Here is a 12,942-nt window from a genome sequence, read left to right as displayed (position 1 = left end):
TCAGTCCTTACTGCATTCACACAAGCCATGGGATCAGATCACCTCTACATGAAGTCCTCCTTCCCAAGGTACTACTGGGAATACAAGTTTCTATTTAATGATATGATCAGTGTTGAGTTAGCACACTGGGAAGGTGAGTTCTGTTTTGTGAATATCTTCCTTCTTAATAATTTTGATTGATATTTTAGACCTTGAGTGGTTTTTCTTGTTTGGGCTCTTTTTTTTCGTAAAATACCTTAAGTGACTTTCAATGGTATTTGTGTTTCTGAAGAGCTGCATAACTCTTTCTGGATATTCTAATCATAGAAACTTTATAATTAAGCAAAACTGCTTTAGAAACAGTGGGTTGCCAAAAAATAAAATGACGATCAGGAATAGCTCAGCCTCAGTAACTTATGTGCACCACTGCTAATATTCAAAACTAAGTTTTGAACTGATACGAATGCAAGTCTTCAAAAAGGAGAGTAGCTTACTTGATGGTGTTATGAGAGAAGTAAGAGGAGTACTATCGTTGCATTGAAACTGTAACTTTCTGTGGTGCTTTTTTATGGACAACCTGATGGGACAAATGCATTTTAAGGCAGAATCAAATAGGTGTTCATTACTTACATGCAGCCTTTGCCCTGTCACAAATTATTACAGGCCCTGAATACTGACACCCAATTAGAAAATAACATTTTATCAGTAGAATTCAAAATACTTTATGAACAAGGTCAGTTAGTCTTTCTTCACAGGTAGTAAAGCTTAGATAGGGGTGTGAACTGACCTGGCTAGAGGTATCCAGAAGGTCAGTGGCTCAGCCAGGAAAAGAAATTACGTATTAGAAATCCCTGCCAGACACTTATCTTGACAGTTGGGTATGGCTTCTTGTGATTTCCTAAGCTTTGATAATTTTTCTTACACATAGTGAAGTAGAAGTTTGTCACAGTTCTGTGAAAAGGGTTCAGCTGGATCTGTTTGTTGGGGTTTTTTTAAGCATCCTCATGGTTAAAAGCCATGTTATCACTTAACCTACCTGATTTTTACAGCATTTGAAATCCTTGCTAAAAAGAACCCCGACATATTTTTCATTGTTTAGAATTGTATAGTTCTTTGAGGAGCAGGTCTTTGGAAAGGGACCTGGGTTCCTGGTGGGTGACAAGCTCAATATGAGTGAACAGTGTGCTGCTGTGGCAAAGAAAGCCAACAGGATGCCTGGTTGCGTCAGTAAAGGCGTCACCAGCAGAGATAAAGAAGTCATTATCCCACTCTACTCAGCGCTTGTCAGGTCACACCTGGAATACTGTGTTCAGTTTTGTTTCCCACTGTACAAAAAAGATGTGGACAGGCTGCAGAGGGCCCAGAGGAGGGCCACAAAGTTGATCAAAGGACAGGGAAGCCTGCTATGTGAGGAAAGGCCGGGAGATTTGGGTTTGTTCAGTCTCAAGAAGAGTGGGCTTAGGGGAGACCTTATCACCATGATCCACCATTTAAAGGGTGGCTACAAAGTTGAAGACTCCATTTTTACAAGGCGTCACATGGAAAAGACAAGGGGTAATGGGTGCAAGTTACTCCTGGGGAGTTTCTGATGGGACACAAGGGAAGTTTTTAAGAATGAGAACAATCAACCATTGGAGTAATCTCCCCAGGGAAGTTGTGCATTCCCCAACACTGGACACTTTTAAGATACAGCTGGATGGGGTGCTGGCCCATCTTGTCTAGACTGTGTTTTTGTCAAGAAAGGTCGGACCAGATGATTCTTGAGGTCCCTTCCAACCTGGTATTCTGTGATTTGTAACAGGAGACTTTGGGTTATGTGCTAGTATATTAACACACTGTGTAATAACACAGTTATTGTTAGTCTTTACCTATTTTCAATATGCTACTTCATTTCGTAGTAATTAGAAAATTGTTTTCTACTGCATCAGCATAGGGCTAAGGTACACTTTTATGCTTCATTAGAAAACCTGTGTTTCTAACTTGCTCTTTTGTCCAGTTAGTTGCCTAACTGTCTTCAGTTGTAATATTAATGACTTTCTCACTCTACTTGATGATCCACAGTGTTTTTCTATTTATGCTTCTGTGTTATATTAAACATGGAAATTGTTCTGGCAGTGACTGAAGGGCTAACATTTAACACTTGCATGGATTTAGAGTAATCAACTATAAAACGTTTACTTCAGTCTCTGTTGCTCTAGTGATGTTTAGTATTGAGCTTTCACTTCATAAACTGTTTTTTCCTCACTTCCTCTTAGTAATCAGTCAGTAGTGCCAGCTGATATTTTCAGTTTGATGTATCCATTTATTTACTCATCTATTTTCACAGGTTATTGTGCAAAAGGATTTAAACTGTAGGAAAGTTGTTTTAGAAGATTGCTTTCTAAAATAAATTACTGTTTATTGGATTGTAGATTTGTAATTATTAGAAGGGAAAAGCTGATTTCAAGTCATATGGAGAAACTGAAAGCGAATCCACGTATCAACGAAGTAGATCCTGAAAGCTTGAGATGGACTCCTTTGTTAGCTTCTAATGCTGCAGTTTCTGAAGAAGAGAGAGAAGCAGAAAAGGAGGTAATAGCAGAAACTTCTGATTCTGGATTCCCCTTGCTTTGAATTTCATCACTCTGAATATTCAACATCAGGCTGTCTTAAATAGAACAGTTTTTACTTTGACTGCTGCTTAATGATAGAGGATACTGGTATTACTGTAATGCACAATTTTTGGAAGCTGTGCAGCAAGACATGGTAACTTTGGGGGGATGAATATGAAAACTTAAAACATGAATCACTTGTCATGGAACTGTATTTATCACTCTTGAGGTAGTCGAAGAGCATGTAATCAGATCAAATTTGGTGCAGAGCTCAGGGGCTGCAGTGTCAATCGATTCTTTGTGTTATGAACTTGCTCAAAGTGATCCATGTCAGTGGGCATGTAATGTAGTGCTAAAGGACTTAAATCAATTCGCTGCATCATTAATAGTGCTAAATATCCCATGAAATGCAATCTTCTTTGGTTTGTTATCCTAACTGTTGTAAAGGAGCTACTAGATGATTCAGCTGAAATGTTGTTGCTAGGTTAGCCAGCAGTGCTAATCAGGGTTGACTTATTGTAACTCTTTAGCTGAACGTAAAGGATATGGATAAGTAAATGCTGTTTCAGTGACCTATTATTTTAACCTCAACCCTTCAGGCTGAGCGTCTGATGGAACAAGCTAGCTGCTGGGAAAAGGAAGAGCAAGAAATATTCTCCACAAGAACTAATAGTAGGCAATCACCTGCAAAAGTACAATCTAAAAATAAATATTTGCGATCTCCAGAAAGTGTGGGGGAGCGAGGGCAATCCACAGAGCAATCTAAGGAAAGCAGCGAGGAGGATGGCGGGGATGAGAATCAACAGAGTTCACCTCCCCGGCTGACAAAGCCACAGTCACTGGCCCTAAAAAGAAAGGTGTGTTACTTCAATGGTTTGGTTTAAAGTCATTCATCTCTGATTTCAATCGAATTGTTATAATCAAAATAACAATCTGGTTTTTTACAAACGTTTATTAGACTGTTTTAATCCTTTCTATATTGTTTGGACACTGAACAACTGTCTTCTGTTTTTCTCTCCTCCATCCATTTTTTCATCTTTTGGATTTTCCACAGAACAATCAGGATTTCCTGTTAATTTTTAAACTAGTGATTGCCCTCTGCTGTTTGGCATTGGTATTAGTTCAATATTTTAATGGTTAGTCCTTTTTTCCTTTTAAGATGGAGTCCAGCTTATGGTGTTTATCTTTCTGTTGTTTTTGTTATAGGAAATCATTAAAGGGGATTACTCTTTCTCCAAAGCAAGTGCTGTTAAAACAAAAGGGGTTTTTTACCCATATTCTTCTAATTTCCAAGAGATTTTAAATGTTAAATTCTGATTACTGCAGTGTTTACATAATTCTTAATTTGGTTGAAAAATCAACTATTTCAATGGCTTAAATTAGTAAACTAAGCATCCCAAAATTTGAAAGCACTCACTTTAGCATATGTATTGAGGTGTCTCTGGTGACAGTTAGGGAACTGGAGTGTCCCTTAATTTATACTACAGATGAGCAAACTTAAAAGTAACTATAAATCTGTGAGAATGCATAATAATAGAAATATAAACTATGGAACAGGTTTTTTCTTTATAGCAACCAACTGTAGGATTCTTTTAGTGTATTGGTGAGACCCATGTGAAACTTGAGGTGCGCTTCCTTTGCTGTTACCTGTTTTTCTATATACATACTTATTTCTAAAATAGCAGAAACCAGAAATGTAGAAGAATAAACTTTGATACTTGTGAAGGTTGTTGGGGGATTATAAATCTACAGAGGAAAACCATGTAAGTACAGTTTATGTAATATTGCTATGAATATTATTTGACAGAAGAAGGTAAAAGTCACTACAATATGAAGAAAATTCTCATCTTAATTTCACATACAGAAAGGTTTGTGTGCATGTATAGATACATATTTATTTTACCTGTTCAGACATTTTACTTTCAGATTCTATCTACATTTGAATTTGATGCAATGTAAGATGTTTTTTTGAATGAGTAAATAGTTATTGTAAACTCAGTTCACAAAGATGTATTTTTTTATATCCAGAGTCAGCTAATAAACAGTAATGTAGGAAGAGTTATATTTGTGGAATTGCTTTTTCAGAGACCTTTCATACTGAAAAAGAAAAGGGGCCGTAAACGCAGAAGGATTAATAGCAGTGTTACAACAGAGACAATTTCAGAAACAACAGAAGTGTTGAATGAGCCATTTGATAACTCGGATGAAGAGCGTCCCATGCCTCAGCTGGAACCTACCTGTGAGATGGATGGGGAGGATGATGACTTGAAGCCTGTGATTAGAAAAGCTTTTGAGTATCAACCTGGGCAGCAGAAACAGGAGAAGGAGGAGGAGGAAGAGCAGAACAAGGAGGAGAAAGACATTCATTGTTACAGGAGTGATGACAATTGTACAAGTAAGCTGAAAATGTTGTATCATCACAAAATTAATTTGTTGGGTGGCCTTCAAAGGATGTGTTTATTTTTGTCATAAATCTGGAAATTTTTAACAGGATATATTTAGCCATTTCAGTCTTAAAATCTTACAGTCTTAATAGTGCTTTCCTCTTAGAGGTGCTACTGGAGCCATTAATCTCACGTAGTTTATTAGAATTCCATGATGGCTTCAGATTTTGTTTTGTTTCTCTTGTGTTTACTTCTTTTGTTATTCCTGACCCATTAATATTGTAATCTGGTTTTTTATGTTCAAGAAGCAATTGTTCTTCAGTCAGAAGCAATGCATCTTTGTCACGTTGCCAAAACCAACTTTTATGTCCCTGCAACAGGGCATTTTTACTCAACGGAGCAGGGATATCACTGGAATATTGTATATTGGGTTTGTATCCTTGGTAAAGGATACAAGCAAAAAGTAAGATTTGATTTACACAAATATCTTTCTATTCAGCATTGTTGGTAATTCAATGACATGTTTGTTGTTTCTGGGACACAATATATCCTCGGTACTAGGGTCCTTATTTTTTTCCCACAAAACAGAGGGACAGTTTTAACTGTGTTCTTTCAAAGCTGCTTATCTAGTTTTGACTTCAAGGATATTTTCTGGCGGAAAAGCTAATGGATGGATAGTGAAACTACTAATGCTATTCTGAACATACACTCATTCCTTGACCTCCTGGCTCTCAAATTACGCTTATAAGTTTTAATTCCAGAATGAATGACTAGATTCTTAGGTCTATATATTTTTCTCTAAGAAGCCAGTGGGTATTATTTTAGTATTTCCATAATTGCATGGGAAGTTTTAATCTCTGTGATCCTCAGTTGAGGGGATCGTGTACTGATTCCTATTTTGAACAGCTTTTGTGTGACTAGAGCAATCATGCTTACGAATGTTGGTGCTGTTACAAACCAGTGCACAGGTACATCAGAATATTACTGCTTTTACCTGCTTCTCAGCAGAAATGAATTAAACTAATTGTAGAAAATTCAGAGTGTTCCAGCTATGTCCCAGTGGTCATGTTTGCACTGCTTTAACTAGACTGATACTGTGTATTTGTCCATGGACCACGTCATCATATTAATTGACTGTAAGAGTGTTACAACACTATGGTGAGAGGCAGAACTTGGCAAAGGACTATCACTGAAGCCGTTACTCTCCTGAGTGCAGCATGTTATATCCTGAGAATTCTCCGTTTTTCTGGTGCATGTGTAAGTGATACCTGGGGAGAGAGGAGAGGAGTGAATGTGCTTGGGTAGTTTTTTTATAGTCAGTGGATCTAGTGTTCTGATGAACTGTATTTACTTTCAGTTATCTTTTGCATTTTGTCATGTATTGTGAGTTGTGACATATGCTTCCCATGAGAAGATACCAGAATGAACCACCTTTTTTTTTTTTTTTCCAGTGTTGGTACTAAAGCATGATTATCTGCTTACTATGGCTTGTCCTCTGGAATGGTCAAACAGGAAATTCCAGACTCTTATGTTATTAATATCGAAAAAGATGAATATGCATTAGATCAATGTCTCTATAAAGTGATGGCATACCTCTATTCTAAAAACAAAGGTTGATAATCAAATATTTGGACAATATTTTTGCTTTAGTTTACATGTCTTGTGATTCAAATCTCTGGGATTATTCTAGTGTTTCAACAGTGCTTCTGAAGATCACTGTTAAAAGGCCACCAAACAAGAACAACTTTACATATCTGTTTAAGTGTGCTTGAGCCATAAATATTATGTCATTATATTGTGGTTTGAGATCTGTTTATAACTCTTGTTCCAGAGCTTCATAATATATTTTGAGTTTATAAATTATTTTTGAGTTTATGTTTGAAAATATTGATTAGTTTGTGCAAGCTAAGACTTTTCTTTTGTCTCTATTGCTTCCTAAGATAATACAGAGGATGTAGCTGTGTTGGAAGAAAGCACTAAAGACAATCTTGAACCTTTAAAGAGTAAGCAGGGTTGGCCCAAAGGAGTTAAGCGTGGTCCCTCTAAATGGAGACAAAGCAAAGAAAGAAAACCTGGCTTTAAGTTAAACTTATACACTCCACCTGAGACTCCTATGGAGCCTGACTATCAGGTGATGGTGGAGGAACAAAAGGAAGTTGCTGAAGACAAGCCCTGCTCAGTTCCTGCTGTTACAGAGGAAGTGATTAAAGAGCCTGTTGAAGTATTACCACCACCCAGTGATGAGGTAAAAGAGGTAGAACCTGAAACTCTGTGTCCACCCAGTGAACCATTTGAAAAACAAGAAAATGATACGATGAAAGCTGGGGAAGAAGAAAGGAATGTAGAAGAAAGTGGAATCACTTTAAAAGATCAAGAAAAAGACAAAGCAGGAGAGGTGTTTTTGCAAAAAGAGGAGTCCATGCATTTGGATGATCAGGAGGAGGAGGAGGAAGAGGATGAAGAACCTTCTCACAATGAGGATCATGATGCAGACGATGAAGATGATAGCCACATGGGTTCAACAGAAGTGGAGAAAGAGGAATTGCCTGGTGAAGCTTTCAAAGAAATGCTGGAAACTCAGCAATCTTTTTTAGACGTAAATGTTCAAACTGGTAATTCAAATCAGGAAGACTTAATGGAATGTGGTGTTGACCTTGCAGCTGATGAGTGTGAAAGTGACCAGAAAGAACTTGCTACAGATTCAGACCCAGTGCCTGAATCTGATGATGATCATACAGATAACAACCAGGACCAAAAAGCTGGAGAAGAATCACATTCCGATTTCAAGGGAGAGAGTACTGAGACCATGGAGATTGATTCAGAGACTGTTCAAGCAGTACAGTCTCTAACCCAAGAAGCCAGTGAACATGAAGATACGTTTCAGGACTGTGCAGAGACTCAAGAGGCCTGTAGAAGTTTGCAAAACTATGCCCATAATGACCAAAGTCCCCAAATGACCACGCTGGATGATTGTCAGCAGTCTGACCATAGTAGCCCAGTTTCGTCTGTACACTCTCATCCCAGCCAGTCAGTTCGTTCTGTTAATAGTCCAAATGTTGCTCCTTTAGAGAACAGCTATGCTCAGATCAGCCCAGATCAAAGTGCCATTTCTGTGCCATCTCTACAGAACATGGAGACCAGCCCAATGATGGACGTTCCCTCAGTTTCTGATCATTCGCAACAGGTTGTGGATAGTGGGTTTAGTGACTTAGGGAGCATTGAGAGCACAACAGAAAACTATGAAAACCCAAGCAGTTATGATTCTACGATGGGTAGTAGTATCTGTGGAAACAATTCTTCTCAAAACAGTTGCTCATACAGTAGCCTTACATCCAGTAACCTAACACAGAGTAGCTGTGCAGTGACACAGCAGATGTCTAACATTAATGGAAGCTGCAGTATGATGCAACAAACAAACATCAATTCCCCTCCCACATGTAATGTAAAATCTCCCCAAGGTTGTGTTGTTGAAAGGCCTCCAAGCAGCAACCAACAGTTATCCCAGTGCAGCATGGCCGCTAATTTTACACCACCTATGCAGTTAACTGAAATCCCTGAGACTGGCAATGCCAACATTGGATTATATGAAAGAATGGGGCAGAGTGAATTTGGAGCAGGGCATTACTCACAGCCATCTGCCACCTTCAGCCTTGCCAAACTGCAACAGTTAACTAACACGCTTATGGATCATTCTTTGCCTTACAGCCATTCAGCTGCTGTAACTTCCTATGCAAACAGTGCCTCTTTATCTACCCCCTTAAGTAATACAGGTCTTGTTCAGCTTTCTCAGTCTCCACATGCTGTTCCTGGAGGGCCCCAAGCACAGGCTACCATGACCCCGCCCCCCAACCTTACTCCTCCTCCCATGAATTTGCCACCTCCCCTTTTGCAGCGTAATATTACTTCATCGAATATTGGAATATCCCACACCCAAAGACTGCAGACTCAGATGGCCAGCAAAGGTCATGTTTCTGTAAGAACCAAATCCACGCCTCTGCCACCTGCTGCAGCAGCCCATCAGCCACAAATTTATGGGCGTGCTTCACAGACTGTGGCCATGCAAGGGCCCGCACGGACCTTAACGATGCAGCGTGGTATGAACATGAGTGTAAATTTGATGCCAGCCCCAGCTTATAATGTCAATTCAGTGAACATGAATATGAATACCCTTAATGCTATGAATGGTTATAGTATGTCCCAGCCAATGATGAATAGTGGATATCACAGTAATCATGGGTATATGAATCAAACACCCCAGTACCCTATGCAGATGCAGATGGGGATGATGGGAACTCAGCCATATGCACAGCAACCAATGCAGACAGCACCCCACAGTAACATGATGTACACTCCTCCAGGGCATCATGGCTACATGAATACAGGCATGTCTAAACAGTCTCTTAATGGATCCTACATGAGAAGGTAGGCCCTTTGGAGAGACAGACTACCAAACTGGCATATTGGATTGATCTGCACAAATATCTTTTGGAGAGTATGATTTCAAAACCAGCAATTGGTGTGAATGCAAAAACATTTGTTGGCACCATTTAAAAGCTGTATGCAGCAAAAGCCTTATACAAGTTTTTCTTTTTTCTTTATTTCTTGTTTTATATTTTGTTTCTTTTTGTTTGTTGGGGGTTTTTTTGTGGGATTTAACTTCTCTTCATTGGGGGGAATTAGGTGGTTTTCCATTTTTTGTTTATTTCATTGAGCTTGAAGTTCTCTGGAAAGGAAGAACTCTTTCTATGAACTGCAATTACACAGCAGCTGATGGTTCAGAGCCATTTTATGTGCCTGCTCCCATTAAAAATGTGGATAAATAGACTCCCAAACTATCAGACAGTACTGGATCGTGAGCTTTTTCTCTCCTTTCCCCACATGTAAATGCCTTTTAGCAGTTCTTTTATTGTATTATTTTGTTTCTGAAGGTGACACTTCTGCATGCCGCTAATGTCTTTGTTAGTGACAGTGCATTTTGTAGTACTGTACAAGTGTTGTGCTTAACAGTAAGCCATTTCTTAATTTTTTTGCCTTGATTAGGTTACCCTAGTTTGAGGGGTAAAAAAAACAGAACTATATTTTTGTTAATTATAAAACTTGTAAAAAATAATTAAAAAAAAAAAGCTGCAAAAGCTATTCACATTTTAGTTAGTTCAAAGGGTTTTATTGCTGTATGTTTAGTGTAAAGTTGAGACTTTTCCATTTTTGTGACCAGTTTCTTTGGGGCTGGGGTAGGAAAAAAGGCAGCTTTCTGTTTTATAAATACTGTTACGGTTTTTTGTTGATTGAAACATCTCAGTGTTTATTTGTCAAGTTTTGAAACATTTTCATATATGTCCAAATACTTGGCAGGATAAAAAAAAAAAAAAGTAGTGAATTTGGTGTAAAGTTGCTATTTTATGGAAATGCCTCTAACTTTACATTTTCATTCCATCTGTAGATTTTTCTATCTTTATAAAATATTGGAGTTATTTTTTAAGGGAAAAAATAGAGCAGTAGCGTGTGAATAGCTCAAACTAAGCTTACAGATCGCATGTAAAAAGGCAAAAGTTATTTGTGTCTGTTTATATTGCTTCCTTTTTTGTAGCCTTTGTACCTGTACAGAGTGACTGTAAGGGCCGAACAGAAGAGGCTTGGTACATGTAAAAATAGGACCCAGTGACACTCTTGTATTTATCTGTTATCTTTTTAGTCAGTCACTTAAAAAAAACACACACAAAAAAAACACCCAAGAAACAAAAATAAATACTGCAAAAAAACAACACACACACACCCCCAAGCTGTACATTTTAACATAAAATAAATTATGATGAGCCATTTTTAGCCTCTTGTGTCTTGTCATAGTTTGATGTTGCATGGGACTTACCTCCTGAAACAGTGTTTGTTACAGTGCTCTCACATGCTTGATCTAAAGCCCATTAAAGTTGATGGGGTTTGGATTAGGCTGTTAGAGCCTAAGTGTAGGTTACTCTCATAATTGCATACACCTTGTGAAAATAAAGAGTATCTAAGATTATTTTTTTTAATAATCTTAATAAAATATTGAATAAATATGTATTTAATACATTACAAGGTTGTCAATATTTAATGTATGAAACTTCTTTCCTATAAAAAGTGTTATATATGTAAAAAGGTTTATGATAGTAACAGACGTGGTGTTGGAACTCTACCCTAATGGTAGAATTGTGATCTCTTCCTTTGTCATTGTTGCTGGGTTACAAGATGATGCAAATCTTGTGTTGAACCTCTGAGTTCTGTGTAAATGCATGTATATGTGTGCCCGTGAACACATACACACATATATGAACACTTACGATCTAGCAATAGAAGGTCTGTAAAAATCAAGACGGTTGTTGATACATGGAGCTTGAGTGTGGACCATGTTTAAATTGGGTGTGTATCAATCTGCACCAGAAAAAATCCTTTAAGTATTTTTCAAAAATGCTTCTATGTGAATGTTGCCTCTGAATTCCCCCCTCTAGCCCACTGAAATGCTGCAGGAAGGTTGCTAGCTAAGGTGAAAGGATTGTTGTCTTAACTGAAAACTCTGTCCCCATTCCAGTGTATAAAGTCGCTTTATGGGTGATACATGCTCAAAAGTCAGAGCAATGTGTATTTCTTTAAATAAGATCCTTAAAGTTTGTGGTCTTACCAAATCAAGAAACTGATGCTACAGATTCATGCACATACCTGTTCATTTTTAATATGATGGGGCAGCAGTCTAAAATAGCAGATCTGAATGGGAGCTAAAATTGCTGGTCAAATGGTAATTTGGAGTAACTTGTGTTTTAGGAGTTCAGAATGCTTGATAAGGAGAGCAAAATACAACAAAGATCTTTGTTCATGCACTTACACTGTCAAATTTGCTTTTTTGAAGGCAGAGAGTATTCATAGTATGTAAACCATATGCGTGTTCATCTTCACAAAGTTGCTGTCACATTTTTTTAGGCTTAGGAAAAGGAAAGTTGAACTCAACACAGTTAACATGCAGCCTTTCATCTAGGACTTTGCTTGATAATTGCATCTCACAGTAGCACTATGTTTTGTGATTTTTCGTTTGTGTGTTTTTACAGTGAGTGAAAAAAGCACCCAGGTCTTTATCCACTGCTGTTTAGTTTCAGGTTTCTAAGCCTGTAACATACAGGCAATTCAGACCTTCTTACCATTTCAGTATGTGCTGACCTGAAATGGAGCATCCTGACTCCAGCATATTACTAAAATTCTGTATTTGCAATATATGGATTAAAAGTTGGGTGGAAAATGATGCACTGTGTGTGCTCAACAGACATGTTTCCAATATTAATTTTATTTTGGAACTGAACGTCTTTCAGGAGGACAAGTGGCTTTCTTACATCTTTTCTCATATAGCTGTGAATTGCATTACTGCACTAAAATTTCTGTTTCATAAGGCGGCTGTCTTTTCCTTGGCAAATCTACTTCTTCTGTGTATTGTGTGCCCATCGTAATGTCAGTTTTGACAGTGTGCCCTAGCAGCACCCCAGTTGAGAATTAGCTCTTACTTGAGTCTCAAAGAATTCTTCAGATTTGCAATAGATGATTCTTGTGAAATGCAGGAGGTTTCCCTGCCCATGCAATCTTAGTCTTTGGTTTCACAAATAGAATACTCCATACCACTAGTGATTTGCAAGAAGGAAATAAACTTGCCTCATTCTGCATGTACTTTTGCTTGCAGACCTGGCTTGTAGGTGAAGTCACTGCTGCTAACGCTTGTTAGTTACCTAGTTAGCAACTTGCAGGAGTTGCCTGCTTTGAGGAAGCTACGTGTTCCCAAACTTTTGCTTTTTCTGATTTAGTCTAATTCTGGGAGAATTGGAAGGGGAAAAAAGCTGGGAAGTAAGAAGTATGTTTACTTCAGAATTGTATAATTGGCATAGCTGTACCAGCAGAGCACTTCAGGCAGGGCCTGGTTCTAGGGAAAAGACCTTTCTTTGGAGCAGAATTTACTTCATCTGGAAGCTGCCAAATGA

At 38.1% G+C, this 12,942-nt stretch overlaps 1 protein-coding gene across 8 annotated transcripts in view; it reads left to right on the top strand.

The window, feature by feature from the left end:
* The window catches only part of KAT6B (lysine acetyltransferase 6B), a 121,654-nt gene extending 110,675 nt beyond the window's left edge, over positions 1–10,979 (top strand). For all 8 annotated transcript variants that reach the window (XM_074907197.1, XM_074907199.1, XM_074907195.1 and 5 more), the window contains 4 exons: positions 2,391–2,550; positions 3,170–3,427; positions 4,656–4,965; positions 6,895–10,979. In XM_074907197.1, the coding sequence (XP_074763298.1) occupies positions 2,391–2,550; positions 3,170–3,427; positions 4,656–4,965; positions 6,895–9,380 (3,214 nt within the window). In that variant the 3' untranslated portion in view covers positions 9,381–10,979. The remainder of the gene's footprint in view (positions 1–2,390; positions 2,551–3,169; positions 3,428–4,655; positions 4,966–6,894) is intronic.
* The last annotated feature ends 1,963 nt before the right edge of the window (positions 10,980–12,942 follow it).

Source organism: Athene noctua, chromosome 5, assembly GCF_965140245.1.
Source record: "Athene noctua chromosome 5, bAthNoc1.hap1.1, whole genome shotgun sequence".
NCBI classification, from domain to species: domain Eukaryota; kingdom Metazoa; phylum Chordata; class Aves; order Strigiformes; family Strigidae; genus Athene; species Athene noctua.
The sequence above is the reverse complement of the archived record's forward strand: the minus strand, read 5'-3'. Positions and strand labels throughout refer to the sequence as shown.